Here is a 21320-nt window from a genome sequence, read left to right as displayed (position 1 = left end):
ACTAGGGAGTATAATGGAAGAGGGCCCTAGTTCGTTGAAAGTGGCATTACAGGTAGACACGGTGGTGAGACAGGCACTTAGCACACTGGCCTTCATCAATCAGGTCATTGATTATAGGAGTTGGGACATTATGTTGTAGTTGTACAAGTTGTTGGTGAGGCTGCACTTGGAGTACTGTGTACAGGTTTTGGTCACCCTATTATAGGAAAGACATGGTTAAGCTGGAAAGATTTACAAGGATGTTGCCAGGATGAGAGGGCCTGAGTTTACAGGGAGAGGTTGGCCAGGCTAGGTCTTTATTCCTTGGATGTAGGAGAATGAGGGGTGATCTTATAGAAATTTATAAAATCATAAGGGGCATAGATAAGGTGGATGGTAGCAGTCTTTTCCCCAGGGTAGGGGAATCCAAAACGAGGGGCCATAGATTTAGGGTGAGAGGGGAAAGATTTAAAAGGGACTTAAGGGGCAACTTTTTCACGCAGAGGGTGGTGACTATATGGAATGAGCTGCCAGAGGAAATGGTTGAGGCAGGTACAATAGCATAATTTAAGAAGCATTTGGATAGGTACATGCAGGGGCAGGGCTTGGAGGGATATGGGCCAAATGCAGGAAATTGGGACTAGATGAGTGGGCACCATGGTCGGCATGGACAAGTTGGGCCAAAGGGCCTGTATCCATGCCGTATTGCTCTATGACTTTACTGCTAATTTGGTTTGTCCAGTCTAATATGAAAAGTTGCCCTGATTATTTACCCTTGCAACATGTGGACTGATTTTCCCAATACATCCTATGGCCTACATTATCACTACTGTTTGGGGAACTATGTCTAACTTCCATCAATGTCTCCTGCCCCTTGTGCATCTTGGCTCTACCCAAACTGATTCTACTTCTTGATGTGTTAAGCTACAATCCATTCTCCCTTCAACTTTATCAGGGCGATCTCTTCTTTTTCATTTTGGCTATCTCTTCTAAAGTTATCCTGGAAAATTTGCATCCTAACCTTGGTCACTTTATCACCACATCTCTGTACTAATTATTTTATTCAATTTCAACTGATGGAAACTAGCATGATCCACATAACAGCCACATATGCAATAAGTGTCTGCAGCTCAAGGAACTTTGGTTCACAATTGAGAGGATACAGTCTGAAATTTTGACACAACGATGCATCAAGGACAAAGAAAGCTACCTAGACCCTTTATTCCAGGATTCGTAAAGGATACCAATGTTATATAGCCGTTAATTTCCATTTGTGCCATTAATTAATCTATCTAGTTTAAAATGTTTAGTGCACTCAGATAAAGGAACTTGAATTTTGTCTTTTTAATCATTTAGTTCCCTGCTCTTGCTCTAATTGGAGATAGCCTCTTATGTTTGAATGTTTTCTCTAAATGACAGACCCTGGTTATCATTACACATGTCACTAACTCACATAATCACCTAATCCTTTCTGTTTAACTCTTAAAGTTTCCCAGTTACTACAGTACTTCCACAAGCATTTAGTTTAAAGCCTTATCTACAACTCTAGTTACTTTATTCACAAGGGCACTGGTTCCAGCTCAATTCAAGTGAAGCCTCTTCCAACAGAACAACTTCCTCTTTCTCCAATATTGGTGCAGTTTATTTTTAATTTGCTCCACGTAACAATATTTCTTTCTCCCCACAGGTTCAACACTCTGATCCTACTCAATGACAAATTGCATGGAGCTCAGGTGGTTTTCCCAAAATAATTACTTCTGCAGTTCTGTTTTTAATTTGGTCCCCGGCTACTTGTACAAATCAGCAGAATCTCCTTGTCTTATCTATGTTTTTGATTCCCATATAGACCATAACAACTGCCTCTTCCTCCCACTCCAAGTTCCTCTCAAACCCTGAGGAAATAACAAGAAATGTCCTTAATCTCACCAGCTGGCAGTCAACACAGCCTTTAGGACTTGCTCTTGCAGCCATAGAGAATAATATCTATCCCCTTAACTATATTGTTCCCTATCTCTATTACATTTCTTTGCACTTCCCAACTTGAATGGCACAAGAACCATGGGGCTATGGTTATATTGTTCATCCCTCTTGCAGTTTCTGCTTTCATCTACACAGGCAAGAACTGCATATCTGTTGGACAAATGCAAAGGCTCCTCCAATATTTCCTTCTAGATCCCCATACCCACTTCACTCATAGTCTTAATTGACCAATTCTGGGCTACTTAATCTAAGGGGTGTCACTGCCTCCTGGAACAGAATATTCAAGTAACTTTCACCTTCCTTAATGCATCACAGTGTCTGAATCTTGGACTCCATCTCATGTTCATCAACTTTGAGCTAAAGTTCCTCAAAGCTGTAGACATAATGATTTCCATCAACTGACGCTGAGTGAAATGCAGAAATAACTGCAGATGTGGAAAATTTGAAATAAGAATAGAAAATGCTGGAAATACCCAACAGGTCAGGTAGCACCTGTGCAGACAGAAAGAGTTACTCTTTCATCAGTACAAAAAAAATCAAACATGTCATAAAAATTGAAAAGGGAGAGGCTGAGAAAACAGATACTCTGACAGGCTGGAGGTCAGGAGAGACCAAGCGGCGGTAATGTCAGCTGAAAGATGATGGTAGAAGTCTGTTACCTGCAGATGATTTCCCTGGAGCATATGTCACTAGAAAATGATGAATGAGCATGGAGAGAAGAGAGAAAGAAAACTTTCAAAGAGTAATGCTGGAACTGAGATACAAACTGGAGAAGCCAATCACTATAATATTGGAAGCTGAAGTAACAACAGTAACAACAGGGTTCATGCTTCAGATTGATGAAGTTTCAACAGATCTGGCTTGTTGTGAACTGGAAAGGCTGGTTATCTGAAATTGTTGGATTCATTGTTTAGTCTTGAGGCCTGTAAAATGCCAAGTCAGAAGATGAGCTGTTGCTCTGAGCTTACATTAGACTCAAATGGAACCATGCAAGAGCCCAAAGAAAAAAAGATCAGAGTGGGATAAACAGAGAACCAGAAATTCTGAGCCATACTTGAGGACTGGGCTTTTACTTTATAACACACAGTCCTTCTCCCATCAACGCACTTGAGCTGCTCTCCATAACAAACATCTGAGAACTCCTCTGCCGAAGAACCATAACTTACCTTCTTTCTTGTTTTTCTTGTTCTCCTTCCCTTTTTCACCTCTGGTTTCTATCATAGATTTCACAGTTTTCTTTGATTTATCAGATTGTTCAAATGTTTTCATGACAGATGGTGCTTTTCCTCTAGTGCGTTCCTCAGCAGCCCTAGAGCCAATCACGAAAAGGAGAAAAATTACCCAATCACAAGTAAGCAGAACAGAATTTTAAAAACAACATTGCCATTGAATTTCTAGTTTCAAGGAAATGAACATTCTTGTTCCTACTCTTAAAAGGCAATAGAATTCCAAGGGTCCTGGTGGTCCTTTGGAACTTCAGCTACCATTTGTAACACAAGAGACAGTGGAAAGCAAGCAGGTTACAATGTATTGTTAGCATATGTACTTTTCAGGATGAGAACGGGCCAACAATCAGGAGTGGGCATTTGGACTGATTCTCACCCTGCAACTTAAATGTGCAGAGGTAAAATATGGCAAATCAGCAACTCCCTGTTAGTTTTTAAACCCATCCTACCCCACAATAAACTGCACTCTTTACAAAGCAAATGAAGGAGTTCCATTGACACTTCCATCTAACAAAACAAAGCAGTTAAGAAAAAAAGTCCCGATTCCCAACTTCCTACAAGTACAGTCCACAATTTGCAAGTTTAGGAAGGTTGGTGGAAGAAGGTTGTCCCCAAAATCTCTCAAGTTAAAGACTCCCTGTGGGGTAACAGATACTGAGGAAATACTGATCTTTGAAACATTCAAGCTTAAACAGGGTACAGAAGCACACTTGGTTCATTCTGGTTTTCTCAGTTAGAGACATGGGTAAGTGCTAAAACACAGAATCCAGTATTTTTTTTAAATGAGTTCAAGGCTCTAGGAATAAGGCTGGAGAGTTTCAGTAATAAAGCTGATTTTTCAGTGTGAACTCATTGGTATATCTCAAAATAATCTTGCAGCTTCTGTCTCTTAACCAGTTTAATATCATTCATACCCCCATACATCTCTCTTCAATCCAACTTTCAAAGTTCTAACTTTCAAGGTTTAAGAGATCTTGTTTTCTTCTCCTTTCTCTTAATCTGATTGGCTGCTGGGGCTCTACTCTCTCCTGACATAGAAATGTGAATACTTCAACTGTGCATCTGAATGCCCCCTGGAATCGATATAGCAAAATGCCCACCTTTCCCAATGTCTTATCATAGCTTTACTTTAGGTCTCTTGTACGATTATTGTAACTGCCAACTGGAAAGTGAGACCAGCATTAGATTAAGAAAAGGAAATACTAAAAAGGTGAAAAGTTTGATTCATTTACCTCAGGAGGCCTTTGAAATCATCCAAGAAATCAAAAGAACCGCTAAGGAGGCCCAGCACCCCTCGCTGCTGTAACTGGTTTCTATATTTATCCCGAAATAGCATGTGGATATCGTCAATAAACTTGTCTACATAGGTTAGCGTCAAGATTTTTTGGTAGCCCACCTGTAGGACAAAATAAAAGAAGAAAATCCCTTCAAATGAACTTAACCTTGCTCTGACATTTATAATCATACATCTACAGACCTGTAAACTACTCCAGTTGTTCTGCAGCATTTAAGATTTTCTCATTGGCAGAAATAGGGAACATCACACACTGCAGCAAGATTAACAGGCACAGTCCAACTATCAGCAAAATTCATAGTCTACAATAAGGGTTAACATCACATACATTTGTGTCACTGTTTTATGTAGGAATGGGCATTGCACATCAATAAAGTAAATCAACGTACACTCCACAATTATTGCAATTACTCTAAAACTTCAAAGTTAGGTAGATCTAAGGAACTGTATCAGGTGTCCTTTACCTAGACATTTCTTAATTTTCAAAATACACAAGTGAACCTGGTAAGCTACATATCCTAGGATAGGCTGCATCAAATGTGGCATTCCATTTTTCCCTCACACTTACAGGATCATTCCACATTTTAAACTTCTACTTACATACAACTCAAGTTCAGTTTGTTGTGCTTCTCTGCCATCTTTGGGGCCTTTTAGTACTGAGGGAAGGCCTTCCTGTTTCTGGCACTTCTAATGCTTGCTATACAAGTTCGAATTATGAAGACGACAGTATAGCCTCTGTCTCCACAGTCACACTTCATCAAGGATCTAATGGACTAATAACTATTAGCTTAAGAACTCTTGCTTCCATAAATGGGAAATGAGTTCTTAAACTAATTTCTCCATTTCATCAGCTGCTCCAAAGAATTTCTTTGTTCCATACTTTTGCTGTTGTTTCAAAATCTGCAACTCCATAACCTTAAATCTGCTAACATTTAATCCCATTCTATCCCTTTTTATTCCCTTCAGACCACAATCCCAACTTTATTTCTCCCAAGACACAGTCACCACCTTTCACAGATCTCTGTGACAGAAATAGTTTTGGCATTATGCAACAGAGACCCTGTTATCACAGAAAATTTAGAGCAGAGCCGTGTCAGTAATTCAGGGCCTACATGTAGAGAGAATGCCGTTCATTCTGCTCTAATTCCCAGTTCAGTGGAATGAGCAGCCTTTTATTCAATATTCAAAGCAGCAGAGAAACCTCTTTATCCAAAGATAAATGTTTTGCAAGAGTTGAATAAAGATGAAAAGGGATGCTGCAATATGTGCTGGATAATATGTACTTCATTAGCTCCTGACATGATTAGCTACAAGTGGATTTGATGCATTGACGTCTGTGCATAAATTGTAATGTGCCCAGCACCTATGGTTCAAATTGCAGCTTTCATTATAAATACAAATTATTTGAAATTGCCAATGTGGCCATTTTTGTGTTTTTTTTAATATAAAGGCACACACTTTATTGTACTCCAATATAGTGAATTTTTCTCTCCATTTTAATAAATGCTCTATATAATCAGAATTTTATGGCAAGCTCCTAGTGAGATTAACAACAAACAGCTGACAGAGTCCGTAACCAGAATGGCTTCCTTTGAATCCCATATATAGTTTCACGTATTATATTTGGTCTGCCAAATACTCACCACAAACAACAATTCAAATTCATTGTCCAGCTTGTATTTAAGAGTGAGGGCTTCATGAGTGAATGAGTTGTTTCCTCCTCTCTCCTACAAAAGGGGAATAATCAATCCTTTAACTTAATCAAATTCATTTTTTTCTGAAAATCAAGAACATAATAATGCCCAGAGAATATGTTCCGAGTTGTTAATTTACCAAAGATTTCTCTTAGCAAAAATGAGTCATCAACATGTGATGACTCATTTTTCAAAACTATTTAGTTTCCTTTCAGACAATCATACTTAAAATGTGATGCACTCACTTCCTATGAACATTATCCATTATAAAAGTGCTATCTTCAAATTTGCAATGCAATTGCCCATGTAAACTTTCCTCACCACAATTATATTTTTGAGCTGACAACCACAGGAAAGAAAGTCCACTGCAGAAAGCAATTTTGGAAGCTGTACGATGGTGAAATGCAATAACAGCCAGGGATACAAATGAATGCAAGAGACAGCCAATTCATCCTAATCCAAATTCAATCTCAGTTATTTTCTTTTGGCTTAATTTTTTTAATACCAAGTTTGCTGTAATTTGATATAAAACTTAAGCAGAGTTCTTGCTTCTAATTGCTGGCCATTTTCCAATTAGACAATGTAACATGGGCTGTCAACTGAGTGGGATCCCTGCAGCAAAGTAGCTCACTGATACTCACTCCCCTTTGGCTACAGACAAAAAAACACCACCAGTAGAAAGCTTGTCAGCACTTGATTAAATCACTTTCAGGAGTACTGAGGTGACATGAAAGGCACCTTCTGAAGTCTGTACTGTATCAAAACAGGAATAATTCAGCACAGCTTGCATTACAAGTTCACCTGTAGATACATATCCCATCAAACAATATCCATATTGAAAGCAAAGATGCTAAATGTATTTTGTTACATCAAGCCAGTGATCAACCATTCTTTTTTAGAAAAAGAGGAAGAAAGGAAATTGTGGAGAAATGATCATTTGTTTTAATCCTTCCTGCCTACAGTATTGGAGGATTGGAGGACTACTAACATTGTGCCATGGTTTAAAAAAAAGGAGAAACCCTATAATTACAGGTCAGTTACTTTGGCAGTGGGCAATTCACTGGGATCAATTCTAACTGACAGCATAAATTTTCATTGATAAAGGCACCGATTGATCAGGAACAACATGCAGGGGTATTTCAGGGAAGGCCATGTCTGACTCATTTTTTTTTGAGGATATAATGGGGAGTGGTGGTGGAGGCATGGGAGATTTGATGTAGTCTGTGGGGATTTTAGCAAGAATTTTGATCCCACAGGGCAGGCAGGTCAGGGAAGTAAAACCTCATGGGCTTTAAGGGAGTGGGAAATTGGATCCAAAGTTGTTTCAGTGGTAAGAAACAAAAAGTAACCATTGACAAGTGCTATTGTGAGTAAAAGGCAGTTACCAGTGGGGTTTAACAGGGTTTCGTATTTAGCCTCATGCTTTCTGCAGTAAATAAATTACCAACTAAAAACGTGGAGAGCATGATAAAAAAAGCCTAGAATTAATACAAAGATTGGTTGCATTGGGCAGCAAAGTGGCATATGGTCATTATTCCACAGAAGTGAGAGGCAATAGCTTTGGGGAAGTACACTAAAGCTATATAATACAAAATAAATGAAGCAATATCGAGTGACTTGGTGGAACAAAGGAAGTGAGAAGTAGGCATCAACAGATCCATGAAGGTAGAACTATTAATAAGGTGGCTAAAAAGATGTTGCTGTCCTTCATTAACCAAGGTGTAGAATACAAGATTATGCTACAACCATAACCAGAGCTCAGGTACTGCATGTTGTTCTGGTCACATTATATGAAAGATATGAGAAGACAATATATGAGAAGACAAATATTGTAGTTATGAGGAAAGATTGGATTGGAAAAGGTTGTCTTTGGAAATAGATGAAAAATCATCACGATGCTGGAGGAACTCAGCAGGTCAGGCAGCATCCGTGGAGAAAAGCAGACAGTCAACATTTCAGGTCAGAACCCTTCTTCAGAATAAATTATTTTTCAATCAGCACGGGCATAATAAGCCAATGAGTCTATTTCTACAATTGTTCTATGATTCCAGGATAAGAAAGTTTTCAAACCTTTTCTTCAAGATCAAGTACCTAGACTAAGTGGGCAACACCGATATACAGTCAACCCATGTCCACATCAGCTGCTCAGGCCAATACAACCAACTGAATGGAGAGAATTTCATCTCTGTTACTTGCTTGGGCACAACAGGAAAGAAACAGTGATGGTTTCACCCCCACAGGACACCTTCGGTGGGAAGAATCAATACACTGCATTATGTTATCACTCACTCGAGTGTCAGCACCTCTGTTGTGTGGGATCAAACCAAAAGTCTAAAAACTTACCCAATCAACCATGAAACTCATGAACATTCCAACTGGAAAGCTGAAATATTATGTCTGGACCTACATCAATGATAGATGATGGACAACATCTGGAAAATTTCACTTATTGAATGAAAACTGTAAAAACTTAACAACAACAGCAGCCTTGCAGGAAGCAAGATTAAATGTTAACACTTTCATCAACCTGTCCCACAATCTTGTTTTGGGTGCTATGCCAATTGCATCTTATTCCACTCCTATAATCAAAGGACATGCCACACGTTAAATATGCTGTGCAAACACAAGTTGCTCTTGCACTAGCCATAGGCAACTTCCAAACATCAGAGCTAATACATATTATTCACCCTCTAACTTTATCGTGGGATATTGTTGCTTGTAAATTGGCTACCATACTTGCTGCAAGTCTTGATGACATGAAAGGCAAGTTTGTTCGTCCTTCCACTGCTGTATCAACAAGTAAACTAAGCCGTTAAAATAGCAACAGCTACAGAAACAAAACACCTCAAAAACATGTTTCACTGGGGAATGCTTCTGCACCTGTTGCATCAATATTCCACTTGCAGGGGAGTTAGGGCCCTTGGAGATAAAAGAATAAAAACAAAATTCACCTAAAGACAAGACTTCTGAGGTAAGAAAAACAAGGCAGCAGAAAATCTGAGCAAAGACTTGTTTCTATTGTTTGACTTGCAGCTAGATGAGCCGCTCACTGTATCAATAGGACCCCTGAACAGGAACTAGTTCACACTATGTTTGTACAACTCCTCCTCTCAGTCACTCTCCACCCTGACTGGAAATACATCACCATTGCTTCATTGTCACTGGATTTAAATCCTGAATCTCCCTACCCAACAGCACTGTGGGAGTACTTTCACCAGAAGGACTGCAATGGTTCAAGGTAGCAGTTCACTGCCACCTTCCCACGGGTATTTTGCTGGCATTTATTAGCCATGTTCCAAAAAGTTGAATTAATAATATATGGTAGCACAACAGTTAATACTGTATTCACATCAAACAATGAAAGAAACATGGAAGAAAGCTTTATCAATTAAGATCCCTGAATGGGAATTAGTGCACAATATTTCTGCAACCATTGTTCTAGGGACAAGAGTTCAAAACCAACATGGCAGCTGAGACGTTCTGGAAAGTAACAGCTATACGATAGTCATAAAACTACTGGATTGTTGCAAATCCCAGCTTGTTCACTAATGCCCATCAGGGAACAAAACCAGACCTATTCCTTATCCAGTCTGGCCCAGATGCAATTCCTGATTCACCAATGTGGTTACTCTCAATTGCCGTGTCAGTTAAGGCATTTAAGAATGGTCAATAAATGCTGGCTTTGCCAGCAATGCTCACATTTTATGAATCAATAAATTAAAGAAAATTTACACTGAGAACCTTCTTTAAGCAATTATGCAATATTATTCAATTGGATCAATCTTACTGGAACAAATGACCTTGCAGCATGTGGTGGTTGGACTTTATTTTTAAATCTGCACTTTTTAGCTCAGAGAACTGATTTTCTGAAAGTGTGATCTAAAAAGGGACATTAACTTCGCATGATATTTGCCAATAATTCACTGGCCTTAATTGGCTGGCCAATTTTCATATTAATAATGCTGTATTCTGTGAATGCATTTTCCCAGGAGATTGAGTGCATCTTCTGTACAGTATAGATGCACATGTTTACAGTGCAAGATAGATGACAACCATATGTGTCTTTGTGCCTAATTGCTATATTGTTAATGACTGTAATAAATCTTCAAGAGCTGAAATGAAACGTGTTTTACTTGCCCACAGGGCTGGGCTGTAAGTAGAAAATATCTGTTAAAAAATTCATCATTCATAATGTACCTTTTAGCAATACATTTTCTTCATTGATGAAATTAACCAGTGTACTGTTGATAGAGTGAACTTCAGCCTTTTCCTTTTCAACCACGAACAAGAGAAAAGCAAGAGCAACTATTCCTAGCATCAAAGCACTGCCCAAACAAGCACGTACTAAGAAGCCAAAATTAGCAAAGACCTCTCATGGCTGGATTATACAAATTGTAACCTTCCTGATGACAGGCATTAAAATCTTTGGAAATCTTACACAATCATTTACAGTTGCTTCAATAACCATTAAATTACACCTACAACTTGACCATTTCATTCCTCACTTGCAATCATAACTCCTGAGTAGGTAGTAAAGAAGGCAAATGCAATGTTAGCATTCATTTTGAGAGGACTAGAATATAAAAGCAAGGATGTACTGCTGAGGCTTTATAAGGCGTTGGTCAGACCGCATTTGGAATATTGAACAATTACAGCTGGCCCTGGAGAGAGTCCAGAGGAGGTTCACAAAAATGATCCCAGATGAAAGACTTAATGTATGAGGAGCCTTTGATGGCTCTGAGCCTGTACTTATGGGAGTTCAGAAGAATTGGGGGGGGTGGGGGGGGTGGATGTGGGAGAAGGAAGGATTCTAATTGAAACTTACCGAATACTAAAGGACCTGGATACAGTGGACAAGGAGAAGGTGTTTCCATTAGTAGGAGAATCTACGATCCAAGGGCACAGGCTCAGAATAAAAGGACGTCCATTTAAAACTGAGATGAGGAGGAATTTCTTCAGCCCGAGGGTGTATTTAAAGCAATCAAGAACCTATCAGTTTCTGCCTTAAATACACCCAACGACCGAATTTCTTCAGTTGCTGGGTGTACTTAAGGCAGAAACTGATAGGTTCTTGATGGGTAAGGGGGTTAAGGGTTACAGGGAGAAGGTGGGAGAATGGGGTTGAAAAAAAAAATCAGTCATGATTGAATGGCAGAGGAGATTTGATGGGCCAAATGGCCCAATTCTACTCCTATATCTCATGGTCTTTATGGATAATGAAGCAGACATTTGAGCTTCCAAGGATGCCAAGGCAACTTTCAGGATTTGGCTGAGAAATGATAGGAAACATTTCTGATACTTAACAAAAGTCAGCCCAGCTGCCCCCAAGACTGCAACACTATTGCCTTGTTCCAATCAAGATGCCACAGAATACCATGGACGAGAGTTAAACCAGGTGAACCTATCAACACTGTTGTAACAAAAGCAGGTTACAGGTTTGGTACCCTGCAGTGGCTGGCTCAATTCCTGATCTTGAAAAGTCTCTCCAGCTACATGGCTCCAATCAAAAATGTGACTGAATTTACTTGGATAGGCACAGCTGTACTAACGTGCAACATTCTGGGACAAAACAGTTTAATATCCAATCCAAGCAATCTGCACAACAGCAACAAAGACTGGCTTCACCTGAAACCCCACCACCAAGGAAAGAAACAGGAATATTACATGAAAACTGTCATCTCCAACATACTCTCAAAAGCAACATAACATCCTGACCTGGAAATTCATTGCTGTTGTTTTATTGTCATTTTGACATAATCCATGAATCCCACATTACGATAGGAATACAATTAACAAAAGGAGCACAGAAGTTGGGGACCAGTACCCTGTAATTTTATTGGATAATTATACAAACCTATATCATAATTTGTAACTAAAAGAGAAGCAAAATACTGTAGATCTTTGGGGTGGGGAGACTGAAATAAAACATGAAATGCATGATATTCAGGTGATCCTCCCAGCTTCCCTTTCTCTAGATCCTAAAATGTGTTAAAAGTTTTCCAGTTCAATTAAGTCTTCATTCTGAAATGTTTATTCTGCTTCTCTCTCCTTAGATGTTGCAGGATATACAACAATATCTGCCTTTAAAGTAACAACACAAGTTGGTAAAATTTACAGACTACAAACTGGCTCTTTAAAAAGACAACAATTAGTGGATTGAAATGAAAAACAAATTACAATCACAACAGATAGAGGCCAGGCCTTTACACAGTAGATTCTCAAGAAGGATATCACATCACAGCATTTTATATTTCATGTAGTGCTTTTTGTAAACTAAAGCAGCCTTTTAATAGTGAAAAATCAGTACAGGCAGTTCCCAGGTTATGACATTCTGTTCCTGAGGACAGTTCGTAAGTTGGAAATGAACAAAAGCATTACAGGAACAGCTGTGACGGGAGAGCAAGCAGGCACGGGAAGAGTGGCCGTCAGTTGGCCTCGCTGACTCAGTGAGTGAGCGAGTCTGCTCAGCGTTTCCAGCTCTGCTCAACCCAACCCCCGATGGTTGCGGCTTGTGGGGTGGTGAGAAAAGGCATGCGGAAATGCCCTGTTCCCACCCGGCAGAAGATGCTTGCAGCCCCGCGGCAGCTGGCCAATCCATCTTACCAGTCACCCAAGCACTTGTTCTTATGTGAGGTGCTCATAAGTCAGGTGTTTGATGCAATCATGAAGGCATGCCAGCGGCTCTACTTCATTAGGAGTTTGAGGATATTTGGTACGTCACCAAAGACTGTTGCAAGTTTCTACAGATGTAGAGTGGAGAGCATTCTGACTAGTTGCATCACCACCTGGTATGGAGGCTCCAATGCACGGGATTGAAAGAGGCTCCAGAGGGTTGTAGACTCAGCCAGCTCCATCACGGGCACAACCCTCCCTGCCATTGAGGACATCAAGAGGCGGTGCCTCAAGGCGGCGGCAGCATCCATCATCAAGGACCCTCACCACCCAGGATGAGCCTTCTTTACATTCCTACCATTGAGGAGGTGGTACAGGAGCCTAAAAACCCACACTCAATGTTTCAGGAACATCTTCTTCTCCTCTGCCATGAGACTTCTGAACAGTCCATGAACACTACCTCGTTATTCCTCTTTTGCACTATTTATTTATTTTTGTAACTTACAGTAATTTTTATGTCTTTATGTCTTGCACTGTACTGCTGCCACAAAACCACAAATTTCGCAACATACGCCAGTGATAATAAACCTGATTCTGATCTATTCAAACACAAAATATCCAGAAAAACTCAGACTGTGGGGGGGGACTTGACAGTTCACCTTTGGCTTTTGAATTTAGCTGATTCATTCACATTCCCCATGTATGCAACCAAGGCACCATGCGTCTTTGGCACTTCAAAGAAGAACAGATGCAAAACACGTCTCAACGGATGGGAAGATATCCAAGTTCACCTCATGGGAAGGTGCAGGTCTTCCACAGCTTATGAACTCCATACATATGAACAAGCGTTTGGGAAACCAGTGCATGGATTTGCCGGCTGCCGCAGGGCTGCAGGCATCTTTTACTACCTGGGAAGCTGGTTAATGGCTGCATTTCCAACTTGTGAACTGTTTGGGTTCCCAATGTTTCACAGAAACAGAAACCTGCTGCAACCTGGGGATGACCTGTTCCTGAAGTGACCTTAAGATATCAGAGTTCATCTCATGACGTAGCCAGAGTACTGACAGTTGCTGGTAGCAGGTTAGTCACAGATGGTATCTCACAAAGATTATGCCTTAATCCAAAAACATCCAAAATATGACTACTGTGCCACGATCCCTAAATAAGTTAGAACTAAATGGGGATTTCATGAGCACATAAATATTTACCAGGTTATATGGAAAAATCACAGTCATTTTGTATTTTTCATCTACTTAGAACACAATGTTGACTCTTTAGGCCATCATCTGTCCACTGAATAAACATGGCCAGAATTCAGAGTCCAGTATTACAAGGCATTAAAAAAAATTAAGACCATTTTACATTCAATATTAATGGTTAGCCTGACATTAGTAAGGAATATGTTAGAATCTATTATTAAGAACATGGCAACAATGCACTTGGAAAATAACAACGGTACTGGGCAAAGTCAATGACGATATATGAAAGGGAAATCATGTTTGACAAAACTTTTAGATTTTTTTTGCGACCGACTCCAGCAAAGTAGATCAGGACAAACCAACTGATGTGATGTATTTGAACTTTCACCCAGCCTTTGATAAGATGCTGCATGAGGTTATTAGACAAAATAACAGTACCAGTATTGAGGACTGGTTTATGAAAAAAAACAAAGTGGGAATAAATAGATCATTTTCCCACTGAGAGGCTGTGACCAGTGGGTACCATGGGCAACAGAGGTACACAGTCTGTATGGATGAAGAGATCAACACAATAAATCCAACACTGCAGAATGATGTAAAACCAGATGGCAGGAGGATGCAGAGAGGCTACAGAGGAAGATAGAGAAACTGAATGAATTGTCAAGAACTTGGCAAATAGAACATCATGGAGAAAAACATGAGAATAGAAAGCACAGCAATTTCGAAGGGTCCTCGGTAATAGGTTCAAGAATTTTCTCACGCTAACAATATTCATTGAATATAAAAATCAGATTAATTATTGTGCCTTGCTATAATGGACTGAATTCTGACTATGTTCATTCAATGGGCAGGTGATGGCTTAAGTAGTCAATACTGTGTCCTGGATGTAGCTGGAAAATGCACCGTTTGTGTATATTGGTTCAGAGGGATCTTTGCACTGAAAGTTAACATGCAGATGGCAATTAGAAATGGTATGCCTGCCTTTATTGCAAGAGGATTTGAATAGCAGAATAGGGATATCTTGTTCTAGCTATAGTGCCCTGTTGAAACCACTTCTGGAATATATGTACAGGTCTGGTCTCCCTACCCTAGGTAGGATTTACTTGCGATAAAGGGATCAGAGCGAAGGTTCACCATATAGGTTCCCAGTATGGTCGATTTGTCACGAGGTTATACTGTCTTGAATTTGGAAGAATAAGAAGTGATTTCATTAAAATAAACAAAATTATTAAAGGGTTTGACGAGGCAGATGCAGGTTTTATATTTCCACCAGATGACTTGAACCAGGGATCACAACCTGAAAACATGAGGCTGGCCATTCAAAATAGATGAGGAAACTCTTCATACAGAGGATAGTGAATTTTTCAAATGATCTACAAAGAGGGCTATGGAGGCTTAGCTGCAAAGTGCATTCATTACAGACCACTAGATTATTTGAGATCAAAGAAAAGGACTATGGAGTTTGTGCATTAAAGTGGTGATAATGGAGTAGGGATGAGGGGCCAAGCAACCTGCTCCTTTATCTATTTAGTGAAAGAAGTAGAACAAATCTCATTTGCAAAACAAAAACACAGCAAAGCATAACCACAATAAAAGTGGAAGATTTGAATTGTTAATCAATGTTTCCAAAATTTTATGTAAATTTGAAGAATTTGGAATCAATAGTTATGCTACCCTTCAGAAGTACTGTGAATCAACCAGATTAACAATTAACACAGCCTATTTATGGGGTTTTCACATCAAGTATTAGGGACACCTTGCATTGGCTGAAAGTAGCACACTGCAAGCATCTTTGATCTGTCAGATTGCAACATCCGAGTCCCACAAAAACACAAACAAACAACAATATAAATATACAGTCATTTGCTTGGTGTCACGTTTAATCTAATAATCACCCTATATACTGAACTACACTAACATGACTAATACAGCACAGCTGTTAGAGCTGCTGCCTCATAGCTTCGGTAACCGGCATTCAATCCCGACATCCACCGCAAGGTTTAGGGATTGTACATTCTTTCTATGATGATGGATGCACCAGTTTCAAAGAGTCAAAGAGATACAGCATGGAAACAGGCCCCTCAGCCTACTGAGTCCACATTGACCATCAACCATCCATCTCGTTCAACATTCTAAAGACGTGCAGGTTGGCAAGTTAATTGTCCACTGTAAATACCGCCGGTGTGTATACGAGGTGTAAAATCTGGGGGATGTTGAGGCAACATGGGGGAGAATAAGTTATCTGGAAAATTCCAGACACAACAGACTGCAGATGCTGGAATCTGGAGCAACAAACAATCTGCTAGGAGGACTCAACGGGTCGATCGGTATCTGTGGGGGGAAAAGGAACTGCTGACGTTTCAAGTCGAAACCCTGCATCAAGACTAGATGTCAGTCCTGATGCAGGGTTTCAACCAGACACGTCGACAGTTTCTTTCCCTCTGCAGATGCTACTCGACCTGCTGAGATCCTCCAGCAGATTGTCACATGGAAAATTAGTGGGTAATGAGATTGATCTGTAAACCAGCATAGATTTAGAGTCAGAGTTGTATGACTCTGAGATCTCAGCCATGCTGACCATGACACCTATCTACAAATAATCCCATTTGCCTACATTAGGCCCGTATCCTTCTACTCCTTTCCTAGCCAAGTACCCAGCCAAATGCCTCTTAAGTTTTGTAACTGTACCCACCTCTACCACTTCCTCCGGCAGCTTGTTCTGTACACTCACCGCACTCTGGGTGGAAAAACTCACCCCTCGTAGAAATAGTCTATATCCCACGAGGACATATGGAAAGGGGAGGGGGGCACTTTGGTTTCAACAAGCTGGTGCCAGACCTCTAATCAGACCAAGACTTGATCGTCAAGTTATTGATGTAGAACTAGAGCTGAAGCTACAGGTGCAAACCTTCATGGCTCACGTTAGTGAGTCCATAACGTCAAAAGATCAGCATCAAAGCTGCGATTATCACAGCACCCCTGACCTTCAAGTTTATTGTTGCCACAGGCAGGCACACACAGGGCTTAAATGCCATGAAGATGAGCTTTCTACAGCAGCAGCACGGAACATTACTGGTCAGAACACGGCTGCCTGTTCCACTGCCGAGCCCACCACTGGGCTGGGACCACCCGAAACAGGAGCACCAGCCCCCAGTGACCACAGACCCGCTCCCTGACCCACACCAGGCGGCAGCCCGCAGCCCCACCGCGCTGGGACTGCGGCGACCGGCGCTCCCCCTCACCTAAAGGCAGCCCCGGGCCACGTCAGGCCGGGCACCGGCCGGACCGCAGCCCCGGGCCACGTCAGGCCGGACACCGGCCGGACCGCAGCCCCGGGCCACGTCAGGCCGGACACCGGCCAGACGACAGGCGGCTGGACAGCCTCCCCCCCGGCCCGGGGCGCCGCTCCCCCCGGCCGCCCCTCACCTGGAGGATGACGCTGCGGATGAGCGCGTTGACGGTGCCGCTGAAGGGGCTGCTCACCCCCTGGAAGCACCAGAGCACGATGCCGCCCTTGCTGAAGATGGTGAAGAAGTCCAACATGGCGCGACGGGCCGAACGATCCGCAACCACCGAGCGAAGGCAGCAGCCCGGGACACGTCAGGGCTACAGTCGTCACTTCCGAGGGGTGGGACAAAGAGTGGCAGGGCTACAGTCGTCACTTCCTCCCCACCAACACTTTGTGTTCACAGCAGTGAAAGTGCAACTTGCTGTCATGTGTACATGTGTGTACATGTGTGTACATGTGTGTACATGTGCAATGAAAAACCTACTTGCAGCAGCATCACAGACCCAAGATAAGATCTCTTTATTAGTCACATGTACATGGAAACACACAGTAAAATGCACCTTTTGCGTAGAGTGTTCTGGGGGCAGCCTGCAAGTGTCCGGCGCCAGCACAGCATGCCCACAACTTCCTAACCCGTACGTCTTTGGACGTGGAACAAACCACGTGGACGCCACGGCCAAGAAAGCTCACCAGCGCCTCTACTTCCTCAGGAGGCTAAAGAAATTTAGTTTGTCCCCTTTGACTCTCACCAACTTTTACCGATGCACCATAGAAAGCATCCTATCTGGATGTATCACGGGTTGGTATGGCAACTGCTCTGCCCAAGACTGCAAGAAGCTGCAGAGAGTTGTGGACACAGCCCAGCACATTATGGACACCAGCCTCCCCTCCTTGGACTCTGTCTTTACCTCTCATTGTCTTGGTGAAGCAGCCAGCATAATCAAAGACCCCACCTGCCCAGGACATTCTCTCTCCTCTTCCATCGGGTAGAAGATACAGGAGCCTGAGGGCACGTACCACCAGTCTTAAGGACAGCTTCTACCCCACTGTGATAAGACTATGGAACATTTCCCTTATACAATGAGATGGACTATGACCTCACAATCTACCTTGTTGTGACCTTGCACCTTATTGCACTGCACTTTCTCTGTAGCTGTGACACTTTACTCTGTACTGTTATTGTTTTTTTACCTGTACTACATCAATGCACTCTGTACTAACTTGATGTAACTGCACTGTGTAATGAATTGACCTGTAAGATCAGCTTGTAAGACAAGTTTTTCCACTGTACCTCGGTACAAGTGACAATAATAAACCAATACCAATACCAACGTAGGAGGAAACCGGAGAACCCAGAGGAAACCCACGCAGACACGGGGAGAACATACAAACTCCTTACAGACAGCGGGGGGAATTGCACTTGGGTCACTGGCGCTCATATTAGTGGCATTCACAGGAAAAATATAAATTATACACATTTTTCACAAGAAAAGGAACTCAGCGGATCGAGCAGTGTCTGTGGGAGGAAAGGGATTGTCGACATTTTGGGTCGAAACCCTGCGCCAGTACGCTGAGTTTCTCCAGCAGATTGTTGCTCCAGATTCCAGCATCTGCAGTCTCTCGTGTCTCCACTGAATATTTACTTCCTGGAAGATGTGAGCCCTGCATCCCAGCTATGTGGGTAAAAACGGAAAATGCTGGAAACACTCAGCAGGTCAGGCAGCATCTGTACAGAGAGAAACAACTAATGTTTCAGGACCTAGATCCTTTATCAGAGCTGGAATGAAGAGAAATAAGTTAGGTTAGGAACTAGTCTAACAACTTTTGATGCAAAAAACAAACTGCTGGAGGAACTCAGCAAGTCGGGCATCATCTATGGATGCAGAGGGATGGTTGCTGTTTCGGGTCGAGACCCTGCATTGGGACTGGGAACGTATAGGGAAGATAGCCAGTATATGGAAGTGAGAGGGAGGGGTGAGACGAAGGCTGGCAGGTGAGGACATTATCGAATTATTTGCAGTAGGACCAACAGAGGGAGAACAGTGAGAGAGGGACTCTCAAAACTCCCATTGAAGAGAAGAGAATTTCTTCAAAGGGGCATACCTTGAAGAGAATTTGCTGTGGAGTAGTTATACACAAGGGACTGCCAATGCTGAAATCATCAGCAAGAACTAAACTGTTGTTTCCTTTACTGCAGACCATCCCCAGGTTACAATCGCCCAGTTTATGGACACCCCTACATATGAACGAGTTCCCATAGTGTTATTAAATTCAAAAAAATATGTACATACGTTTGTTGCTGTGAATGGCAGAAATAGTTTCCTATCTTTCTGCACTTCCAGTAATTGTTCTTACTTTTGTGCTTTTGATGCCATTTATTACAATACTGAGGAGGTGTGGTTACCATATCAAGTGTTTTTGGACATATCAAATGATTTATGGACATTTGGAAAAATGTAACCCATTCATTACCTGGGGACACCCTCACTCCACTGTGAACTCTCTTCAAGGGATGTCCATTTCGAAGAAGTTCTCCTCCTCTCTTTGGGAGTTTTTTGATGTGCTGAGTTCTTCCAGCATCTTTTTTGTTTGATTTCCAGCTCTGAAGTTGCTTTCCTTCACAATGTACTAATGAGTACAAAGGAAGTTTGATTCCAAAACTAGCAAAGCAATCACCATATTAGTCAGATTTAACACCAGTTTTTTATTGTATAACAAGAAATAATGTACTTAAAAAACTGCAGATGCTGGAAGTCCAAAATAAAAACAGAAAATGCTAGAAACATTCAGCAGGTCAGGCAGCATCTGGGGAAAGAGAAACAGTTAACATTTCAGGTCAGATGAAGGGTTGTTTATGTTTTCATTTAAGGAAAAATTGTAATGCATGCAGTAAAACTAAGAGGCGTTATTAAGTGTCCCATTATCACAATAAGTCAAATATTCTGCGAAATATAAAACGAAAATGCTGGCGATACTTAGCAGATCAATAAGCATCTGCGTAGAGAGAAACAAAGTTAAAGTTTTTAATGAAGGGTTGTCGACCTGAAATGTTTTTTTAAAAAATGCTGAAACACTACACTATTTTGAGAATTTAAAAAAACCTGCAGATGCTGGAAATACAAAATAAAAACAAAAAAATTACTGACCAGGCCCACATATGTGGGAAGAGAAGTGGCTAACGTTTCAGGCCAGAGACCCTTCATCAGAACTGGAAAGAAGTTGCAGCAAGGGTGGGGAAAAGGGGGAGGGTGTCTCTAATGGAGTAAAACCAGGGGTGACCCTGGGGAAATCATTAACCAGGTAATCTTGTTTACAGCCTGTCACCCTGGTTTTACCCCATCAGAGACATCCCCCACCCCTCCCAGCTGAACGAGTTTCTGTGGTCTCCTTCCCACTTCTGCCAAAGGGTGTTGGACCTGAAATCGCCCATGCTGTATTACACTGCGACTGACCTTGCACCTTATTGCACTGCACTTTCTCTGTAGCTGTGACACTTTACTCTGTACTGTTGTTTTTACCTGTACTACATCAATGCACTCTGTACTAACGCAATGTAACTGCACTGTGTAATGAATTGACCTGTACGATCAGCATATACAATATGGTTGGTAGGTTTATTGGCAACTGTAAATTGTGCCTCGTGTAGGTGGCTGGTAGAATCCGGGGGAAGTTGCCAGGAATGTGAATACAGAATTTGGATTAGTGTGGATAGGTACTTGATGATTGGCATGACCTCGATGGGCTGAAGGGCCTGTTTCCAAGCTGTATGACTCTTTGAATTCCCATTCTAAGTTTGTATTTAGCACTCAATGTCAGATGCAAACCCGCCGTGCTTTATGTTAATATTTTTGCTTCATGCTGTTTGGCAATGATCACTTCGTTATAAACCCTAATGGCAGGATTAGTTTCTTGTCATTTCTTGTTAAATTTCCGTCATGGTTGGGAGAGCTCATTAGTCAATTACCCATTCTGATATACAATCGCTGCATTAGTATTGTATATATATATATATATAGGTGTGTATCTTATTGTATACATATCTATACC

General features: G+C 41.4%; 2 protein-coding genes across 3 annotated transcripts in view; one reads left to right on the top strand and one right to left on the bottom strand.

The window, feature by feature from the left end:
• Positions 1–17637, bottom strand: part of srpra (SRP receptor subunit alpha) — a 35420-nt gene extending 17783 nt beyond the window's left edge. Inside the window, exons 1-4 of one of the 2 annotated variants that reach the window (XM_052039965.1) lie at positions 17411–17637; positions 6123–6206; positions 4418–4581; positions 3126–3268 (exon numbers count right to left, since the gene is read on the bottom strand). In XM_052039965.1, the coding sequence (XP_051895925.1) occupies positions 3126–3268; positions 4418–4581; positions 6123–6206; positions 17411–17527 (508 nt within the window). In that variant the 5' untranslated portion in view covers positions 17528–17637. The remainder of the gene's footprint in view (positions 1–3125; positions 3269–4417; positions 4582–6122; positions 6207–17410) is intronic. The other variant, XM_052039966.1, reaches the window with a different exon arrangement.
• The window catches only part of tirap (toll-interleukin 1 receptor (TIR) domain containing adaptor protein), a 311479-nt gene that overhangs the window by 241647 nt on the left and 48512 nt on the right, over positions 1–21320 (top strand). The window lies entirely within an intron of this gene.

The sequence above is a fragment of the Pristis pectinata genome, chromosome 27, assembly GCF_009764475.1.
Source record: "Pristis pectinata isolate sPriPec2 chromosome 27, sPriPec2.1.pri, whole genome shotgun sequence".
In the NCBI taxonomy this organism is placed as follows: Eukaryota; Metazoa; Chordata; class Chondrichthyes; order Rhinopristiformes; family Pristidae; genus Pristis; species Pristis pectinata.
The sequence above is the reverse complement of the archived record's forward strand: the minus strand, read 5'-3'. Positions and strand labels throughout refer to the sequence as shown.